The sequence below is a fragment of the Papio anubis genome, chromosome 4 (genome assembly GCF_008728515.1).
Source record: "Papio anubis isolate 15944 chromosome 4, Panubis1.0, whole genome shotgun sequence".
NCBI lineage: Eukaryota > Metazoa > Chordata > Mammalia > Primates > Cercopithecidae > Papio > Papio anubis.
Window position 1 is genome coordinate 167,991,842 of NC_044979.1, and position 22,252 is coordinate 168,014,093.

Sequence of the window (22,252 nt, forward strand, 5' to 3'; positions counted from 1 at the left end):
TGTAACTGGCTTCTTTCACTCAGCAGACACCCAAAATAATTGAAATAAGGTTATTGAAGGGATATTTGCACTCCCTGTTCATTGCAGCATTACTCACAATTGCCAGTTTACAGAAACAACCTAAATGCCCATTGACAAATCAATGGGTTAAAAAACTGCGGTATTAGCCGGGCGTGGTGGCTCAAGCCTGTAATCTCAGCACTTTGGGAGGTCGAGACGGGCGGATCACGAGGTCAGGAGATCGAGACCATCCTGGCTAACCCGGTGAAACCCTGTCTCTACTAAAAAATACAAAAAAACTAGCCGGGCGAGGTGGTGGGCGCCTGTAGTCCCAGCTACTCGGGAGGCTGAGGCAGGAGAACGGCATAAACCTGGGAGGCGGAGCTTGCAGTGAGCTGAGATCCGGCCACTGCACTCCAGCCTGGGCGACAGAGTGAGACTCCGTCTAAAAAAAAAAAAAAAAAAAATTCGGTATTTAGTATACAATGAAATATTACTCAGCCTTAAAAAAGAAGGAAATCTTGATGTTTTTGACAACATAGATGAACCTGGAGAATATTATAGAAACTTGCTATGTGATCAAGACAGCAACAAAATCAGTGGGAGAAGGGTGGTGTGGTAAATTATAAAATATGGTCATAAATTCCTCCCACCCTGGTATTCATGCCGCTTTGCAATTTGACTTTGCAGTTCTTCCCATTGGGAGGTTGGGATGTTTCTTCCCCTGTTGGGGAGCAATTTGGATTCACCAGCTGAGTGCTGGTGTCATGATACTGTTATTATCTTCTTATTTAACATCTCCTCTCAGAGTACTCCTGGCTTGCTAGTTTAAATTGTGAAAATTTTCTGCATTAGCCTCATTTTACTTACATTCTTTGGTCTTTACTGTTCATTACTGTTTAAATGTGTTAACATTTAAATGACATCTATACTGTAATTTTCCTTTGTCCCTACTGAAGTCATCCTGGACTGCTAATTGCAAACATAATTGTATTTTCAGAGAGGTTTGTTTTAGGCAGATTGCCCCTTAAAGTGCAGGAAGATGGACAGAATGGCAGGCAGGTCACCAAGGACACTCTGAAGATGAGTAAAATGGGTAAGAGTGACTGGGATGGGCAGGGAATGGCAGACCCCTGAATGAGTTAGGGAGTGATCAAGCTTCAGTATTTGCCCCACCCAGATCTTGTATTGAATTGTGATCCCCAGTGCTGGAGGTGGGGCCTGGTGGTGGGTGTTTGGGTCATGGGGGTAGATCCCTCATGGCTTGGTGCAGTCTTTGAGGTAGTGAGTGAGTGCTCATGAGATCTGGTCATTTAAAAGTGTGTGGCACCTCCCACACGCCGGCTCTTGCTCCTGCTTCCACCAGGTGAGATATCTTGTCCCTCTTTGCCTTTGGCCATGAGTAAAAGCTCCCTGCAGACTCCCTCGAAGCAGATACTGGCACTATGCTTCCGGTACAGCCTGTACAAACCAGGAGCCAATTAAACTTCTTTTATAAATAACCCAGCCTCTGGTATTCTTTTAGAGCGATGCAAGAAGAGCCTAACACAGGGAGAAAAGCCAAGGCAACCCACAGGTAAGAGCCTTCTAAGCAGAAGCTATAGCCGATGCAAAGGCACTGAGGTGGGATAGCAAAAAGGCCAGCGTGTCTGAAATGGAGGGAGGGCAATCATGGTAAAAGTGAGGCCAGTTGGAGTAGCTCATGCAGAACCTGGCTGGACAAGGTAAAGTCTCTGTAGTATTTAAATTGTCTAGATTTGCCATTTCCAAACTGGGCACCGAAGTGCCCAAAGCACCACATTGCCTTGGAATGTTTTCAAAAGTTGAGAGAAATCTATCATTTATTGACATCTGTTCATTACCAGGCAAACTACTAGCTCGAGGTAGTTCATAGATTAAACATTACATTGTGCTAGTTTCCGGCTGGGTGCAGTAGCTCACACCTATAATCCCAGCACTTTGGGAGGCTGAGGCGAGCAGATCACCTGAGGTCAGGAGTTCAAGACCAGCCTGGCCAACATCACGAAGCTGCATCTCTACCCCCCAAAAATACAAAAATTAGCCGGGCGTGGTGGCGGGCACCTGTAATCCCAGCTACTCAGAAGGCTGAGGCAGGGAGAATTGCTTGAACCTGGGAGGCAGAGGTTGCAGTGAGCTGAGATCATGCCATTGCACTCCAGCCAGGGTGACAGAATGAGACTCCATCTAAAAAAAAAAAAAGATTGTGCTACTTTCCTTCAGATGAGGTTACAGCTTTGCAATGCTGGGTTTCCAGGGCTTACCATGATAAAAAGCATCAGTCAAGTGTGGTGGTGCCTGCCTGTAGTCCTAGCTACTTGGTAGGCTGAGGCAGGAGGATCGCTTGAGCCCAGGAGTTCGAGATTGTAGTGAGCTGATCGAGACACTGCACTCTGGCCAGGGGAACAGAGCAGGGCCCTCTCTCTCTCTCTCTCAAAAAAAAAAAAAAAAAAAAAAGGTCAAGTACCAAGCTAAAATCAACACAGGTCAAGAAATGAGAGTGTGGCATCCAATCTGATTTCAAGGTTGAAGAAATAGTGACATGTCCAACCAGCACACACCCCATTCAAAATTATTGGTGCTTATTTAAGAATAAAGGAGGGCTGGGCATGGTGGCTCACACCTCTAATCCCACCCAGCACTTTGGGAGGCCAAGGCGGGCGGATCATCTGAGATCAGGAGAGTCAGCCTGGCCAACATGGTGAAACTCCGTCTCTATTAAAAATACAAAAGTTAGCTGGGAGTGGTGGCAAGTGCCTGTAGTCCCAGCTATTTGGGAGGCTGAGGCAGGAGAATTGCTTGAATCCGGGAGGCAGAGGTTGCAGGGATCACACCATTGCACTCTAGCCTGGGAGACAGAGGGAGACTCTGTTTCAAAAAGAAAGAATAAAGGAAAACATTTTTATTTCCATCTATATGTATTTATGTATATATGTAAACTGCTTCTTTATTATTTTTAATACTTATGTTGTTTGGACATAGCTATTTAATAAACCTAACAGTTTAGGTTTGGGTTTAGGTTTGGGTTTTGTCCTGGGGCACTTGAAAAATTATTGAGCCACTAAAGGTGCCATGAACTGAGAAAGATTGAGAACCTCTGGACTACACCTTTGATCAGACCTCACTTTTATTAATTCTAAATTCCCTTTGTGGGCTTTGATTCATTTTCTTTTTGGTAGCCTTAAGCTCTCCCTTGAGAATGAGCATTTCAAACTTGTAAATTTTTTGTACACCCATGTTCATAGCAGCATTATTCACAGTAGCCAAAGGTGGAAGCCATCCGTGTCCATCAATGGATGAATGGATACACAAACTGTGGTATACGTACCACGGAGTATTTTTCAGTCTTAAAAAGGGATAAAATTCTCACAGTCTTGAAAACATTACACTAAGTGAAATCAGCTAGGCACAAAAGGACAAATACTGTATAATTCCACTTATATGAGGTACCTACGGTAGTTAAATTCACAGAGACAGAAAGTGAAAGCCGGGCACAGTGGCTCACGTCTGTAATCCCAGCACTTTGGGAGGCTGAGGCAGGCGGATCACCTGAGGTCGGGAGTTTGAGACCAGCCTGACCAACACGGAAAAACCCCGTCTCTACTAAAAATGCAAAATTAATCGGGCACAGTGGCGCATGACTGTAATTCCAGCCACTCGGGAGGCTGAGGCAGGAAAATCGCTTAAACCTGGGAGGTGGAGCTTGCGGTGAGCCGAGATCTCGCCACTACACTCCAGCCTGGGCAACAAGAGTGAAACTCTGCCTCAAGAAAAATTTAAAAATTTTAAAAAGTGAAATAGTGGTTGCCAGGGGCTAGGAGAAAAGGGAATGAAGAGTTAGTGTTTAAATGGGTGCAGAGATTCAATTTTGGAAGATGAAGCGATCTGGAGATGGAAGTTGATGATGGCTGCACAACAATGTGAACATACTTAATGTTACTGAACTCTACAGGTAAGATGGCTACTATGGTAAATTTCATGTTACGTATATTTCACCATAATAAAAATGTATTTTTCAAATTCACAGACCACGATCATCACTGCTAAAACATAAATTAAGATTCCCACCTACAGAGGGCGCCATTGACAGCTCCTAGTCGCATTCTGGGGTTGGGTGTGCAGGACCCACAACGGCCTGAAGCTCCAGCCTTCTCCTTCCCCAGCCATCTGTGTGTGCAACAGTCCTCAGCCTCCCCCACCACTCCCCCACCCTTCTGAGACTTTTGCTGAGGTTTTTGTTTTCCTTGTTTTTTTAAACTGCTGCCGATCAAAGGGAAACAGACTGGGCATATCCGTGACTACCCCTCTCTTCTTCCTTCCAAGAGAGACAAAGTCACTAGAAGAGCTAATGTGGTACCTACATACAACAAGATACCACTCAACCTCAGGAAGGAAGGATATTCTGACACGTGCTACAACCGGGATGCACCCCGAGGTCATTATGCTAAGTGAAATAAGCCAATTAATCCTGTATGATTCCACTGATGGGAGGTACCCAGAGAAGTCAAATCCATAAAGACAGAAGTAGAATAGTGGCTGCCAGGGCTGGGGAGAGGTGGGGATAGGGAGTTGGTGTTTAACGGGTACAGAGTTTCAGTTTAGCAAAATAAAAAGAGTTCTGTGGATACGGGGTGGTGATGGCTGCACAAGAATGTGAATGTACTTAATACCACCGAACTGTACACTTAGAAATGGTTAAAATGGGCCAGGCGCAGTGGCTCACACCTGTAATCCCAGCATTTTGGGAGGCTGAGGCAGGCAGATTTCTTGAGGTCAGAAGTTCATGATCAGCCTGGCCAACATGGTGAAACCCGGTCTCTACTAAAAACAGAGGTGTGGTGGCGGCACCTGTAATCCCAGCTACTCAGGAGGCTGAGGCAGGAGAATCGCTTGAACCCGGGAGGTGGAGCCTGCAGTGAACCCAGATCATGCCACTGCACTCCAGCCTAGGCAACAGAGTGAAACTCCGTCTCAAAAAAAAAAAAAGTTAAAATGGTAAATTTTATGTTATGTATATTTTACAATAAAAATATTTATACATATATGTATATTTATATATACACATATTTTTATATATTATATATACATATTTATTTTACATATGTATTTTATGTATATACATATTTATTTTATGTATATACATATATACATATATGTGTATGCATATATGTATATGTGTATGCATATGTATGTGTGTGCATATACACATATACACATATGTATATATGTATGTAAAACACACATATATGTATATATGCAAAATACACATACATGTATATATGTACATATGTGTGTATGTGTACATGTATGGGTACATGTATATACTATATATTTATATATACATATATGTATATTTTACAACAATAAAATATTTTTTAAAAGAAAAATGATTTTTTAGAACATATATACTCCACACATGGGGGTGTGTGTGTGTAATATCAGGTCCTTGAGGACTTAAAGAGCTCAAATCAGATTTGGTTGGCATTTTCAGAGGAAAGCCAGGCCCCCAAAACTCAGGTTTGTCACAGAGAACTCAAGGACAGGGATGCTGCTGAGCAGAGGAAGAGGATGAGGGAGTGAGCCTGGCCTAAGGAGGCCAACAGAGTGGGCCAGAGGTGGGCAGGGAAGGGGGTATTCAGAAACCAGGGTTGAGAAGAGTGTCCCAGCCAGTCCACAGGAAGAAGAAAACAAAATTCTGGTGGAAAAGCCCATTCCAGTGTCCCACTAGAGCAGTGGTCCCCACCCTTTTTGGCACCAGGGACCACCTTCTTTTTTCTCCCTTTCCTTCCCTTCCCGTCCCGTCCCTTCCCTTCCCTTCCCTTCCCTTCCTTTCCTTTCCCTTCCTTTCCTTTCCTTTCCTTCTTTCCTTCTTTCTTTCTTATTTCGGAGATGGAGTTTTGTTCTGTCATCTAGGCTGGAGTGCAGTGGCGTGATCTTTGCTCACTGTAACCTCTGCCTCCTGGGTCCAAGCTATTCTCCTTCATCAGCCCACATATCCAGGACTACAGGTGCCTGCACCTCACACAGCTAATTTTGTATTTTTAGTTTTCACAATGTCCTGGTCTCTGGTGATTCATGTGCCTCAGCCTCCCAAAGTGCTGGGATTACAGGCATGAGCCACTATGCCCGACATGGGGACCAGTTTTGTGTAAGACAATTTTTCCAAAGATGGGGGTTGGGGGGATAGTTTGGGGATGATTCGAGAGCATTACATTTATTGTGCACTTTATTTCTGTTATTATTACATTGTAACATGTAATGAAATAATTACACAACTCACTATAATGTAAAATCAGTGAGAGCCCTGAGCTTGTTTTCCTGCAACTAGACAGTTCCATCTGGGGGTGATGGGAGACAATGACAGATCATCAGTCGTCAGATTCTTGTAAGGAGCGTGCAACCTAGATCCCTCGCATGTGCAGTTCACAATAGGGTTCACGCTCCTATGAGAATCTAATGCTGCCACGGATCTGACAGGAGGCAGAGACCAGGCAGTAATGTGAGCCATGGGGAGCGGCTGTAAATACAGATGAAGCTTCTCTTACTTCTCTCACCAGTGTGGTCCGTGACCCAGGGTTGGAGACCCCTGCACTAGAAGACCAGGGCTGCTGTCACTCAGAGGAACAAGCTGGAAGCTGTTTGCACCTAAGAGTTCAAATTAAAACCAAACATGGTGGCTCACACCTGTAATCCCAGCACTTTGGGAGGCCTCAGGAGTTTGACATAGCGAGACCTCATCTCTACTAAAATTTTTTTTAAAACTTTAGCCAGGCGTAGTGGTGTACGCCTGTGGTCCCAGCCACTCAGGAGGCTGAGGCAGGAGGATCGCTTGAGCCCGGAAGGTTGAGACAGCAGTGAGCTGTGACTGTGCCACTGTACTCGAGTCTGGGCGACAGAGTGAGTGAGACTGTCTCAAAAACAAAAAAACAAAAAACAAAATTTTAAAAATAAATTAAAACCAAACACTATCTTTTACCCAATAAAAAATAATATGCAAAGTCCATAAAATGATTACATTTATTGTCATGGCTACCCGTGTATGAAGCTTCTACTCTGACTGTCTCGTCTCAGCTCACTGCAACTTCCGCCTCGTAGGTTCAAGCAATTCTCCTGCCTCAGCCTCCCGGGTAGCTGGGACTACAGGCGCACACCACCATGCCCAGCTGATTTTTGTGTTCTTATTAGAGACGGGGTTTCACCATGTTAGCCAGGCTGGTCTCAAACTCCACCCGCCTCGACCTCCCAAAGTGCTGGGATTACAGGTGTGAGCCACTGCACCTGGCCCTGACTGGCTCTTTAAGCTCTAAACTCCACCACAACCCACAACACAAGTACCAGTCATGGCAGAGCTGGATTTGCATCTTTGAGCTCTGACCACAGAGCCCACACCAATAACAACTGCCCTAAAGCATGACCAGGCAAGCTTGGTTTAGCAGAACCAGAGCTACTGCTTTCCAACATTCTAGGGAGTTTCCTTCCTTTAGCACACTTTCCTTAATGATGGCAGAGCACTGGGTTGGAAGAGTGCCTGTCTTCAAGTGGAAGGGAAGAGCAGTAAGGAGGGTGGAGAGAGGGAGTACGGGTTTCTGCCCTTTGTTCCCAGGTAGAGCCCAGGCTGGCCTGGCTCCCTGTAGCATTTGCTGAAGGCAGCAGGTCACTGGCACCTCAGGGCTTCTGTTGAAATCAGCACCTTCCTGCCTCCCTCAGTGGGGGAAAAGGCACCTGCTTCCTCCAGGATGGAAGCCATGGTGTCCTCCAGAAACTGAGTGTACCATTTAGAACACCTGGTAATGCCCACACTAAAAGTTCCTTTTTTTTTTCTTTTGGAGACAGAGTCTTGCTCTGTCACGCAGGCTGGAGTGTGATGGCATGATCTCGGTTCACTGCAATCTCCACCTCCCAGGTTCAAGCAATTCTCCTTCCTCAACTTCCCAAGTAGCTGGGACTACAGGCACATGCAACTACGCCTGGCTAATTTTTTTTTTTTTTTGTAGAGATGGGGTTTCCCAATGTCAGCCAGGCTGGTCTCGAACTCCTGACCTCAAGTGATCCTCCTGCCTTGGCCTAAAAGTGCTGGGATTACAGGCCTGAGCCACTGCACTCGGCCTTGAAAATTTCCCATGAATTTGAATTCAGTCATTCACAATGCTTCGAAAACCTCCAAGAGTTTACATGTGCTGCATTCTTCTCTTACAAAGACAATGATGCACGAATAAACTGTTAGCATATGCAAAAGGTAAGTGAAAATATATATTTAAGAAAACATTCAGGAATGAAATAAAATCAGTTTAGACTTAGCCTGATTTTTTGAAATCCTACATCTATTTTAAATAGGTTATGGGTTTTTAGAGCTAAAATGGATTTTAGCATTCAATCTTTTCATTTTGCAGATGTGAAAAAGTGAGAGGCAGGCGGCTCAAGTGCCTCTGTGGGTTCCTCTGTCTCAGTGGCAGAGCTGGGACTTGACCTGAGGTCTCCTGAGTGGCTATTTGAATATAAATTGACACTACTGGATGAGATGCCTTTGACCTTGGATGGGCTGTCAGTACAGACATCAGTTGACTGCTGTGCACATACCCTTAAAGACCTCCGTCTGGCTGGGCACAGTGGCTCATACCTGTAATCCCAGCACTTTGGGAGGCTGAGGCAGGCAGATCACGAGGTCAGGAGTTCGAGACCAGCCTGACCAACATGGTGAAGCCCTATCTGTACTAAAAATATAAAAATTAGCTGGGCTTGGTGGTGCGTGCCTGTAATCCCAGCTACTCAGGAGGCTGAGGCAGGAGAATCACTTGAACCCAGGAGGCGGAGGTTGCAGCGAGCTGAGATCGCACCACTGTTCTCCAGCCTGGGTGACACAGAGAGACTCCGTCTCAAAAAACAAAACAAAACAAAACCTCCTTCTGCTAGCTTTGGGGCCACACCTTCCTACACAACTTTTCTAGTGCATTGTGGCTTTTGCAGTCCTCACCAAGCAGGCTCCTTGCTATTGATGCAGCTCTGTGATGCCAGCTCTAGAAACAAACCACCATTTGTTGCTTTCTAAAAAAAGCCTTTTAAGCTCCAGACGACATTCGGCCTCTCTCTCCTGAGCTGAAAGGTTGGTTTCTTTGAGGTTTCCAAATGGTAGCTTATGTCTTCTCAAAACGACCACAGCCCATTTGTTGGCAGCCAAAAACCTTACCTCGATGGCCCAGGTGAGAGGACACGGCTCAGGGTTGCAGTCTGAGTGCAAAGCACATAAACATCTCTCCTAATAGGCTTGGAGGCTGAGCCCAGCGGCTCGGGCCTGTAATCCCAGCACTCTGGGAGGCCGAGGCGGGTGGATCACCTGAGGTCAGGAGTTCAAGACCAGCCTGATCAACATAGTGAAGCCCTGTCTCTACTAAAAATACACACCACACACACACACACACACACACACACACAATTAGCTGGGCATGGTGGTGCACACCTGTGATCCCAGCTACTTGGGTGGTTAAGGCAGGAGAATCACTTGAACTCGGGAGGCAGAGATTGCAGTGAGCCAAGATCATGCCACTGCACTCCAGCCGGGGCAACGGAGCAAGACTCCACCTAAAGAAAAAATAAATAGGCTTGGATATGGCAGAGGGTGGGAGACAAGTAGCTAGGATCTCAAAGAAGAAGGAAAACAGAGATGTAACGTGGAGCTGAAAAGAAGGTGCAGGAATTGCTTTAAAAGAAGACAAAGAGGCAGGAAGTAAGACCTGTAATTTACAATGTCCTATAAAGGTTGACTCTTGCACACATGGACTGAATGCTGGGACTACAGAGGCACTTTTCAAACTAGTACAAGAAGGAACAAGCTTGCCCAATGGTGCCATTGCTTAGAGAAAACCCTTTATTTTACCTCCACCTAATTGCTGTGCCTCTGCAGTGTAAGAGGGCTTCAAGTCTTGGTTGGGATGGTCAGTGTGACTTTGTGCCCTCAGTCTCCCTATCTGAGAAATGAAGATTCCCGTTGTACCTGGGCCAGCTTCATATGACCTGAGCAATCACTCAGGGCCCTGTGTTCAAAGCATTAAACCATGCTTGGTTTAATGCTACGCTATTATCATCCTGGAATTTTTAATATTTTTTGAACAAGGGGCCCCACATTTTCATTTTGCACTGGGCCAGTAGATGACGTAGTTAGCCTGGTTAGTACCTATCTCAAAGGGTTGTTGTGAGTATTAATATTTTGGAAACACTTTATTATTTGGCACGCCATTCATCATTCACTTTAATTCCAGCTCCCATAACTGTGTTGAATTACCAAGTGGCTATGACTGTTTTTATTATTCAAATTCTATCATAGTAGAAAGCATGCCTCGGTGAAAAAGATTATTTCTCTCCAGACCCCAGATTGATTTTACAAGGTTCATCCCTCTTTGAAACATATATTCCTTTTCCCATTTTTCCGTCCTATGAGTTGTTATAGGGCCTCAGAGTTTAGGTATTTGACCTACAAGGCTCTTAGAAAAGTGTGGGATCCAGAGAGAAAGATAACTGAGCAATTCCATTTTCTTGCAAGATTCCAAAATTCTTAAAGAGATTAGATTAGGACCAAAATCTTCTGATTTAACAGAGAGGGGCTAAGGGACAAAGCAGAGGGAAGCCAGGGAGATGTCCTTCAGACTGTTCTCATAGCCCATGACCGCCCAGCCACATTGTGCTATTCATCTGCCTCCTAAACATCTTTCCATTGCGGCCACTTCTCCTCTTCTCTCTGGGTGTACAGCAAGCACATCAGCCCAAGCACAGCCATGTACCCCTGACTGCACTCCCTCCCTCGCCACGGCCATCTCCCCAGACCCACTTTTCTTTTTTGAGACGGAGTCTCGCTCTGTCTGGCCCAGGCTGGAGTGCAGTGGTACAACCTCGGCTCACTGCAGCCTCCGCCTCCTGGGTTCAAGCAAAACTCCTGCCTCAGCCTCCGGGGTAACTGGGACTACAAGCACGAGTCGCCACACCCAGCTAATTTTGTATTTTTAGTAGAGATGGGATTTCACCATGTGGGCCAGGCTGGTCTTGAACTCTTGACCTCAGGTGATCCACCCACCTCGGCCTCCCAAAGTGCTGGGATTACAGATGTGTATCTGTAATCCCACCATGCCCAGTCTGCACAGACCCACTTTTGTTGTTGTTGTTGTTTGAGTTTTTAAAACAGCTTTATTGAGATATAATTCACATACCATTCTATTCACCCATTTAAAGTGTGCCACTCAAAGATTTCTGATAAATGACATTATTAATTTTTTAAAGTCATGCTAAATATATATAAAATAAAATTGCCATTTTAACCATTTTAAGGGTATAATTCGGTGGTATTAATTGCATTCCAAATGTTGTAGAGCCATCATCATTATTTCCAGAATTTTTTCACCATTCCAAACAAAAACTCAGTACCCATTAAGCAAAAACTCTCCATCCCTCTCCCCCACCAGCTCCTGGTAACCTCAATTCTACTTTCTTCCTCTATGAATTTGTCTATTCTAGATATTTCATGTAAGTGAAATCATAGGATATTTGTCCTTTTGTGTCCCGTTTATGTCACTTAGCATGACGTCTTCAAGGTTCATCATGTTTTAGCATGTATCAGAACTTCATTCCCCTTTATGGTTGACTAACATTCCATTTTTTTTACATTTAAATTTTAATTATTTTTTGAGACAAGGTCTCGCTCTGTCACCCAGGCCGGAATGCAGTGGCGACATCTCAGCTCACTGCAACCTCTGCCTCCTGGGTTCAAGCGATTCTCCTGCCTCAGCCTCACAGGTAGCTGACACTGTGGGCGCAGACGACAGCGCCTGGCTAATTTTTGTATTATTTTAGAGATGGGGTTTCGCCATGTTGGCCAGGCTGGTCTCAAACTCCTCACCTCAAGTGATCCACCCGTCTCGGCTTCCCAAAGTGCTGGGATTACAGGCGTGAGCCACTGCGTGCGGCCACATTCCATGTTTTGTTTATCCATCATCCACTGAGGTTGTTCCATCTGTTGGCTCTTCTGAATGACGCTGCAAGGAATATTGGTGCATAAGTATCTGTTTGAGACTCTGCTTTCAGTTATTTGGCATATGTACTTCCAGGGCCTGCTTTTGACTCCTCCAGTCCATTTGCACTCAGCAGCTGAGAACGACTTTTTACCAACACACATCCAATCACATCACTTTTGTACTTACAATTCTTTGCTGGCTTAAGATAAAAGATGTAAATGCTCACCAAAGTCTCCAGGGCCCTGAGCTCTGGCCTGCCGACCTCCAAGTCCCCTGGCTCTTCCCTTTGCTCTGCTCCAGCTGTCTAGATTTTTCTCCATCCTTCAAGAGAGCCATGCTCCTTTTGGATTTCAACATGCTGGTCCCTTTTTCTAAAATATTCATCCTCCCGCAGCACCCAGAGTTTGCTAGTTTTTGCCTGGCCATTTCATCCTCTATCTTTCTCATTCATCTTGCTTTAAAATGCTCCTGAACATCTCCCTTCCTCCCTCCGGCTCAGCTCCTTCATTACTCGCTTCTGCTCCCATGGTTCCTGTCGTGACTGTCTGTTCGAGGGGCATTATTGCCCAATGTCTGTCTTCCCCGCTCTAATAATAACTGTATGCATTCATCCACTGGAGTCGTTTCCATCTTTTGGCCATCATAAATAATGCTGCAGTGAATATTGGTGTGCAAGTATGTTTGAGTCTCTGCTTTACCAGATAAGAAAGCCTGGGGATGCTGTCACAGTAACAGTGCCCACTTAGACATTTGGAGGCCAGTGCAGACCCACAGGGCAGTGCTGCCCACTCCCAGGACTCCGGAGCATGGCTGCCTCCCTGTGCCAACACTGTCAGTCACTAGCTCAGAACCCGGCATACGCTGGTACCAATTCATATCTAAACTGGCTGAATGAGCAGACAGAATGGAAAGTACAGGAGGGACTCGAGTTTTGGACAAACATTACTTACACTGTGGCTCCTAAGTGCTGGGCATCCTTACCCACACTCCCAGCCTCAGTTTCCCTAACCTAGAGAGCGCACACTAATATTCATATGTTCAGAGGTTATTGGGGAGGTTGAGTTTTTATTTAATATTTTAATGTAGATTTTTAAAGTCATTATGCCAGACAGACTGGGCCTCACTTGGTAAACACTGATGTTTAGCATTTAACACACCTTTGCCCAGACTGGAAGAAGGGGCCGAGATCCCAATTCGGTGACCCAGCCCCTGCTGGAGTACTGGGTGGTATCTAACGCCATCCACCCTTCTGGAATCTTTACGGCCCACCTCTGAGTGGGTCCCACGGGGACCCTCAGCCGCATTTTCTTTCACCATGCCTCCCGGCACACTCTGGGGCGTTCGCAGCTCTGAAGCCCGCCGGACAGTGCGTCCGGCCCCGCCCTGGGCCTCATTATCTACGTTTCCGCGTCACGCCCGCTGAGAACTTGGCAGGCCCTCCCGCGGGGTTCGGGAACACTGTGTGCTTAGCGCCCGCCCTCCTCCCTCCCGCCGGCCCCGCGCGGTCCGTAGGGTTTGGGTCGCTGGGCCCCAGGTACCCGCACCCGGCAAGCAGCCACAGAGCCCCTCGCGCACTTGTCCTCGATACCCTTGAGTTGGGGCCACGCAGGCCACTCCTCGGCCACTGGCTGGGCGTCCAAACGTGGGTCACCCCGCGCACAGTCTAGAGGTTCAGAAAGATGCTGTGGCCCACTTTAAAACAAAGCCCAATTATTAGCGCTAGGCGGCTGTTTGCGCCGGTCCGGTGTCAGATCCCCCAGCGCTGCGGACAACCAGTACCCAAAGGAAGCCGAGCTGGAGCTAAAGATCCCGGCTCCGGAGCCATCTGACCGGTTTTGAGACCTCCAGCTCGTCGCCGTCCTGGCTGCGAGAGCTTGGGCACGGTGCCGGGGCTCAGTCTCCTCTACTGTGAAATGGCGATAACTGTATGTGCCGGGTGACAGCACGTGGCGCGCGGCGGGTGGCGGGGATGGCAGCGGTGCGATCCCACGCCTCCAGAACCCCACCTTCCCGCGGCCCCCGATCGGCCCCGCCCCGGGGGCGCCCCAGCTGCACGCGCGGCGCTGGCTCCAAAGTGCGTCACGGGCACCGTCCGCGCTCCTTCTGCCGCCAGGGCGAGGCTGGCACCGGGCCAGCGCGGGCAGGGCCACGGGTGCCCGGCTGTCTCCCGGGTGTGGAAGGCGCTCAAGGTGCGCGGCCGGGGACGCGCTACTGGGGGCGCCCTCCGCGGCGGGCAGCGCGCCAGGGACCGGCCTGGGCAGCCGCCCGGGGCGCGAAGGCTGCGCTTTCCTTACCGCCCTCCTCGCTTCCTCCCGCACGGCGGCAGCGGAGATTTCCTCTCTTGGAAACTACGCGGATCCTTTTCGGGGATCCTCGCCCCGCCCCAGTTCTCCGCCCCCTCCCCTTTGCTGGGGCGCCTGGACTGGCCCGCTCAGGGGAGGAGGCTCTGGCAGCCTGGGCGGGGAGGTGGCGGGGGGCCGCGGAGTCGCTGGCCATCGATTCGCCCCGCCATGTGACGCCGTCCTTAGCCCTGCGACCCCCCGCGCGTCCCGGGCCTGCGCCCCCGCCCCGCCGCGCCGAGCACCATGCTCCTGCCGGGACCTGCACGCCAGCCGCCGGCGCCCCAGCCCGCGCAGCATCCCGGCCTCCGCCGGCAGGTAGAGCCGCCGGGGCAGCTCCTGCGCCTCTTCTACTGCACTGTCCTCGTCTGCTCCAAAGAGATCTCAGCGCTCAGCGACTTCTCTGGTAAGAGTGCCCTCCCTGGCTGTGCGTCCCCCGGCACCGCGGAGCGCCCAGGTGAGCCCTCGAATGGGGGCAGCCGCACCAGCGGACACGGCCAGGCAGGATTAAAGTTGAGGCGTGCTCACAGACACTTGTCTTGTCTGGTGTGAGCCCTTGGCATATAGGTGGCTGTGAGTGAAGTGGCGACAGGGGACTGCCACTCCCAAGAAGGAAGGGTGTGTAATGTATTTAGAGTTTCTCGCTCTGCTGTTGACCTCGTCAATTTCCTAGCATTAGGGACCCGGTCCTGACCCACGCTGGTTCTCTGGAGGCTTCTTAAACTGAGCCCTGTGCTGCGCCCAGCGCTGTAAAATACACGTGTTGTGGTCGCAGGCGTTGCACCGGGTTTGCCACCCGCGTAGCCCATTTGCCCATGTAAGGAGACTAGCCCAGGGGACACCTGACCTCGAGTCCACATTGGCAGGTAGGAAGGGAAGCCCGCGGGGACTGGAGGTCTGGTGGAAAGCAGTGAGGGATGAGGAGATACTTAAATAACAGAGAGGAGCCTCTGCCAAAGTATACCAGGGTCCTCCCTCTCCAATTCCAATTTCCTTCACAGAAAATAATGACTTCCTACTCTCAAATCAACTAGGCGGCTTTTCTTTTTGGGAATCGTGATCCAGGTTCTCGCAGCGGATCTGAGCTAGTTCTGAGCTTACAGGTGTGACTCCCCAAAGTGAAAAGTGAAAAGTGAAAGGGATTTCCAGGTTGACGATAGACTTAGGAGCACATGCTTATGTTAGCACTGCAGTTGCTTACGGTAACACAAGTCCTTGCAGACGAAACAGACCTGGATCTCCCTTTGGCAAGGCTGGAGGCCTTCAGCCAGCTTAGGGAGCAACTCTGAGCCCCACACTCCTCCTTCTCCAGGGAACCTCTCCCAAGTTCAGACTTTGCACAGTCAGTCCCTATCGGGTCCTGCAGTGCAGAGTCTTTTGCAACATAATGGTGGTAAAGGGAGTCCTTCCTCGTCCTGTTTGTGCAGTAGGCTAGTACATAGCAAATTGAACAAGAGCAAACCAGAAGCTGAATTGGGATTCCAGTTTACTTACAGAGAATGTCATTGTTAGTGGAGAGCCCTTAGGTCAGAGGTTCTTTGCTTTGAATATGTAATATCAAGGCAGTATTCCTACCTAGCAAAGGAAGCCAAGATATGCCTATTTGGCAAGCCACCCATGGCCCTTACAATCAAGTATCCCAGGATCAGAACTCTGTGGTAAGCATTCTGGGGAAATGCATCGGGCTTTTCAAGTGCTATTAACTATTCTTTTTTTTTTGGTACTAGAACTTTCTTGGCTGCTAGAAAAGCTCTGTATTAGCTTATTTGAGCTATGGAAAGCAGTTCTGAGTTCAGCCACCATCTAGCTCTGAATTCTAGGGAAATAATTGAAAACTGACAAGCCTTTTTGTGTGTGTGACATCATTGCAACTGAACAAATATTGCTTTAGGCAAATTGCAGTGCAATCATTAGATTGTTTTCACAGATTATAGACACTTAGAGTTCTGTTGCTTTAGGGAAGCAGTTACAATACTTGTAACAGTCTATAGATTACCACCCAAGCAGTTGCAATACTTGTAACAGTCTATAGATTACCACCCAAGTTTGGAATTGTCTGTCTCTAGCAACTGTTATATACAGTGGAGTTGACCTATCAAACAGGGAGGCTATATCCTTAGTAAAATGAATGATTTGATACATGTTATTCTAAATAGTATAAATGATAAAAGGAATTTCCTTCTGCTTTCCATGCGAACCTGAATTCCAGGGTTTCAAACTCCCTGAGCCAGCAGTAGGTGGTGATATTGCTACCCACAGCCAGTCCCCATTTTTCCTCTCATCAGTGATGCTCTCCAGAGATCTGAAGATTAGGGAGAACATGTCAGAAGCCTTTTGGGGAGAAGAAAAAAAATATAATGTCCTCCCAAACCACTGAGGCCCTTAAGTTTAAACCTTAATTCCATATCATGTGAGGTCGGAGAAATATTAGAAAAATCTCACGGAGAAAGAAAGATCATCTTCCAGAGTTGGCTCATTTGACTTGGGTTTTAGCCGCCCTCCCTCTGCAAATTCCTAAGCTCCAAAGATGACCATCTTATTGTCCGGTTCAGTGTTTCAGCTGACGCGAACCCCCTGTGGCCTCAAAGCTTGCCACTTGTGTTCTTGGGAAAGTCGGTCCTGTTCCTTTTTATGAACTTGAAGGAGTGCATAGAAACCGATGCTGAGGCCTGGAAAGAGACAGTGGACTCTCCCCCGCAGAGCCTGATCACAATAAACAGGGCTAGAGAGCAGTGTTTGACAATGCAGATACTTGCCTGTTTTTCTAAATAAGGGGAACATCAAAAACTAGCAGAGGATAGAGGAAACTTGGGACCCCTCTGCCCTGTGAAGGAGGGAGGATGGTGTATCCATGTGAAAGAAAGTGCCAGAATGTCAGGGGTCCCAGCCATTGTCTGTACAATATAGGCCCCCCTCTCCCCCAAGGAGATTAACAGTGCAGAGTTTTGGAAAGTTCCTTAAGCCTTTCTCTTCTTTGCGGCTCTTCCTTGAGCCTTTTCCTGGGGCTGTCAGCTGGTGTAGTTTTCCTGGGTCATTGATTTTTTTTGCCCTCGGGGATTCCAGCATCGATCTCACTCTTAATAAGCCAGAGGCAGCATCGTGGCCCCCTCCTTCTCCCCATCCATGCTCGTGACGTTCTAATCACCTCCAAGCCTGCTGGTAAACAGGCTCCCCAAACACCGCCTCCTCTCTCATCCCCAAAGATTTTGAGATGTCGCCAGCGGCCACTGGAAGGCTATCATCATTGCATTAAAAATGAATCCCAGCGAAGGCAAGAGAAGTTCATGCAAAATTAGTGCCTCTGATCCTTAATCTCATACTCAAATGTGCTTGGCTTTCGTCCACTTTCCTCTTTGGGATAGAGTTCTGTTCATTTGACTGCATTCTCAAATTGAGGATTTGGCTTGAGACGTCTAAATTCATCATTGACTTGAAAAACAAAACAAACCCCAGAAGTATAATGCTATGCCCATCGTCTTTGTTCAGAGAACAAGACAGGGAGCTGGAGCTTGAGGATGAGTGCTGAGAGGAGGGAGGGGTATCCTCTTGAGTAGCAGCCATAAAGAGCAAGGGATCCTCTACATTTTTGCCGTAAAGAGTGGTGTTTCAGTGTGTCTCTTGTATTTAGTTTGTGATGGTCCTTCAGTACTTACTGTTTTGTGTGTGTGTGTCTGCTTTTAATTTGTGTTGTTTCTCTGCTGAAAGCAAGCTGGGTCTTCTCTTTCTTCCCTACTTCTTTTCTTTGTCTCCTTTTCTTTTTTTCTTTTTTTTTTTCTTTTTGAGATGCAGTCTCACTCTGTTGCCCAGGCTGGAGTGCAGTGGTGCAATCTTGGCTCACTCACTGCAACCTCTGTCTCTCAGGTTCAAGCAATTCTCCTGCCTCAGCCTCCCGAGTAGCTGGGATTACGGGCACCTACCACCACAACCAGCTCATTTTTGTATTTTTAGTAGAGACAAGGTTTTACCATTTTGACCAGGCTGGTCTCGAACTCCTGACCTCAGGTGATCCACCCACCTTGGCCTCCCAATGTGCTGGGATTATAGGCGTGAGCCACCTCACCCAGCCTCTTCTTTTCTTTTTCTTTCATTTCTTTTTTTTCTCCAAGAAGTTCAAAGTGATTGACGGTCTTATAGGTAGAGGTGAGGAGGAAGGAAGGGAAGGAAAGGGTGGAAAGTTGTTCTAGGTCTCACTTGAATTCCTCAAGAACTCCTGGCCTTGGACAAAGTAGACATAACCATGTGTTTCCACATTTGATTTTGCTCTAGGGCACATAGTGGTGAATGTGAGAAGTAGGAGGGACAGGGGATGGGAAACAAGGAGAGTAGGGGAGCCTTTAAGGCCTTCCTTGTACCCAAATGTCCCCAGACCTCAAAGAAAGGTCACTCTATAATAGAAGTGTTGTTTTTTTTTTTTTAATAGAGTCATGCTCTGCTGCCCAGGCCAGAGTGCAGTGGCTATTCACAGGTGCAGTTGTAGTGCACTGTAGCCTCAAACTGCTGGCCTTAACCGATCTCCTCCTGCCTCAGCCTCCTGAGTAGCTGGGATTACAGGTGTGCACCACCCACCTGGCCTGGGCCAGTGTTCCAGTCCCTGCCATTGGTAACCCAAGTGAGCATTAAGTGGTACTTGGTACCAGATTGTATTAGTTTGCTAGGGCTGGCATAACAATATACTACAGACTGGGTGGCTTACACAAGGAACATTTATTTTATCACAGTTCTGGAGGCTAGAAGTTCAAGATCAAGGTCTTGGCAGAGTTGGTTTCTTCTGAGGCCTGTCTTCTTGGCTTGTAAATGGCATCTCCCTGCTGTATCTTCACACGGTCTTCCCTCCACGTGTGTCTGTGTCCTAACCGTCTCTTCTTACAAGGGCATCAGTCATATTGGACTAGACTCCTTCAAATGATCTCATTTTAAGCTAGTCACCCGTTTAAAGGCCCTATCTCCAAATACTATCATAGTCTGAAGTGTTAGGGATTAGGACTCCAACGTATGAATTTTAGTGGGATGCAGTTCAGCCAAAACTTAGGTCATTTGCAGTCCAATAAATAAACCTGACTGGTAGCTCTTTATTTCATTGGCCAGGAATTCCAGGGTATAGAAATATGGTAATTCAATTGAACCTGGGGCCTCAAGGTGGGAACTCGGTATTGATGAACACAGTTGTTCATTTTGGAGAGGTTGAACCTTGTTATTTGCTTTCAGATAAACATTGGGTCTCAGCCCTGGCAGCACAATAACATCTCCTGTGGAGACTAAAAAAAAAATATAGACATTCAGGCTGCACCCCAAGACTTCTGATATAATTGGCCCTGGGAGAGCCAGTCACTGATCTCCTTTTGAAAGCTCCCCGGGCAATTCTAATATGTGGCTAGAGTTGAGGACCACACTTTTGGATTTCAGAGGGGAGGGTGACCTCCTGCCCATGCATCAGTTCATCCAAGGGTACACAGTGTGGCTGGGTGTCCCCTTCACCCCCTACCTAGGGCTCATCACCAGGGAGACCAGGACTGTATTTCCCCAGCATATCAGCACCTCCCAATACAGACACCTGTGCATGCACAGCCATGCAAACACACGCATGCACACACCCTTCCCTCTGCCTTGTATTATGCCTCAGTCACATCATCCTTTTTATTCAAGATTTATCTTTACTTTAAAAACTGTGTGGAGTGAAAAGCCAGCTCGTAACTAAAGAAAAACAAACCAAGTATCCAAAGGAGTTGTCTAGAGGCCACAGAAGAAGAGAGATGAATAGCCAGTGTCTGAATCTGCTCATCTGTTTCCATGGAAAGTGACTACATCTGAAAAGTTTTCTGCCAGCTCTTTTTATGGCAGAGAAGAGTCTCGGCCCACAAGTGGTCCCTGTTATTGATGGCTTTGGTCTCCCAGGTGCTTTATGGGAAAGGGGAGCCTAGCAGCAGTTTCAGAGAAGAAACAGGAAGAGGGTAAAAGTTAGCTGAGCTCAGTTTGTATCTGATTCATCCTCATAGCAACTCTATGAGGTCAGGCCCGGTCTCATTTGCAGATGGGAACTCAGCCTCAGAGAGGGTAACAAACGTGCCCAAGACCGCCCAGCTAGGGAGCAGTGCTGAGGCAGGCTCCAGCACCAGGGCTGGCCAGAGCACGGGGATGGGGCCAGGCTGGGGTCTTCGCCTGCAAGAGTGTTGGGGTAGGGAGGAGCAAGACCAGAAAAAAAGGTGCCACAATTTGCCTAACCTTTCTTGATCGTTCATGCGGTGATCACTGCCAGTTCAGGTGCTTCTGAATAGACTGACCTTTTCCTACCCTTCTATTAGCATCATTTCAAATCACCATCCTTCCCAAGTGGGTGCACTCACAAAGTGGTCCAGTGGGGTAGGAGAAAAATGTCACAACTTCTGTTCTTGCCTATTGGCTTTTCCATCTTAACAAAAAAAGGAGTTAAGTTTTGCTTATAATTAACATATAAATTGACAGAACATGTGATTTATAAATAAGTGTGCATATATTGGAGATGTGTTATCAAAATGTTTCTGTTCATGATGTTTTTTATAATTTTTTTCTGCCAGTAATAATAATTATTTTTTAAAACTTTTATTTTAGGTGTGGGGGTACATGGGAAGGTTTGTTACATAGATGAGTTCATGAGTTAAAACATTTGGAGGTCACTGATCTTCACAGCCATCCTGTTGGCTTGATATCTTTAAAATTCTCAGTGAGGCACCACTCTGAGGGTAGCATACCGTGAGAGAACAATTGCTCCCTTGTTACCCACCCCTATTGCCTGACTTGCCTACTGCTCTCCCCAGCTCCACAACTGCTAATAAAATTTAGACGCAGGATTTGAACCCAGTACCTATCAGGTTTTAAATATCCATACTGATGGCCGGGCACTGTGGCTCATGCCTGTAATCCCAACACTTTGGGAGGCCGAGGCGGGTGGATCATTTGAGTTCAGGAGTTCGAGATCAGCCTGGCCAAAATGGTGAAACCCCATCTCTACTAAAAATACAAAAATTAGCTGGGCATAGTGGCATGCTCCTGTAGTCCCAGCTACTCAGGAGACTGAGGCAGGAGAATCGCTTGAACCCAGGAGGTGAAGTTTGCAGTGAGCCGAGATCATGCCACTGCACTTCAGCCTGGGCAACAGAGTGAGATCCTGTAAAAAAAAAAAATCCATACTGTCACTGAAGCTGAGCAATGGACCAAGAAGGTGGGAGCAAGGGTGGGGGCTGGGGAGGGGGAATCTGAAGTTTTATGATACTTTGTCACTATTTTAATGAGGCTGGTATATTTGTATCCTTCTGTAAGGAAATGGTTTCTCATAATAACATAAATCCTAAATCCTAGAGTCACGAAGATTTTAGTACTGGAAAGAGAATCTCGGATTGGAAAGGCAGCTGACCAAGTGATTCTGGTGTCTTCCGAGTTTCCCCTTGCCCCTTGGGGTACCTCATTCTGCCACCCCTTTAGTCGGCGCCCACATGTGCACCGCCAGCTCAGCAGAGGCAGTAACTTCCTGGTTTCCCTCAGCACGAGTAAAAAAGTTGGTGAGTTAAAAATACTTTTAGGGTTTTAAAAAATTTTTACAGCCTGGCCTATATGGTGAAACCCTGTCTCTACTTAAAATACAAAATTTAGCCAGGCATGGTGGTGGGCACCTGTAATCCCAGCTACTCGGGAGGCAGAGGCAGGAGAATTGTTTGAGCCTGGGAGGTGGAGGTGGCAGTGAGCCAAGATCACGCCACTGCACTCCAGTCTGGGCGACAGAGTGAGACCCTGTCTCAAGAAAAAAGAAAAAACTTATTTTTTACTTTTGAGATAGGGTTTCGCTCTGTCACCCAGGCTGGTATACAGTAGTGCAATCACGGCTCACTGCAGCCTCAACCTCTGGGGCTCAAGCCATCCTCCCACCTC

At 47.4% G+C, this 22,252-nt stretch overlaps 2 protein-coding genes across 13 annotated transcripts in view; one reads left to right on the forward strand and one right to left on the reverse strand.

Annotated features, from left to right (window-relative positions):
* Positions 1–14,384, reverse strand: part of URB1 (URB1 ribosome biogenesis homolog) — a 97,123-nt gene extending 82,739 nt beyond the window's left edge. Inside the window, exons 1-2 of one of the 3 annotated variants that reach the window (XM_031665711.1) lie at positions 14,309–14,384; positions 11,900–12,035 (exon numbers count right to left, since the gene is read on the reverse strand). The gene's annotated coding sequence lies outside the window, so the exon portion shown is untranslated. Of the gene's footprint in view, positions 1–2,282; positions 2,381–11,899; positions 12,036–13,171; positions 14,140–14,308 lie in introns of those variants that run through there. The other 2 variants (XM_031665712.1, XM_021935537.2) reach the window with 2 other exon arrangements.
* Positions 14,385–14,447: 63 nt separating this feature from the next.
* Positions 14,448–22,252, forward strand: part of EVA1C (eva-1 homolog C) — a 105,231-nt gene continuing 97,426 nt past the window's right edge. For 6 of the 10 annotated variants that reach the window (XM_017956160.3, XM_017956158.3, XM_017956159.3 and 3 more), the window contains exon 1: positions 14,448–14,759. In XM_017956160.3, the coding sequence (XP_017811649.2) occupies positions 14,600–14,759 (160 nt within the window). In that variant the 5' untranslated portion in view covers positions 14,448–14,599. 10 annotated transcript variants of the gene reach the window in all.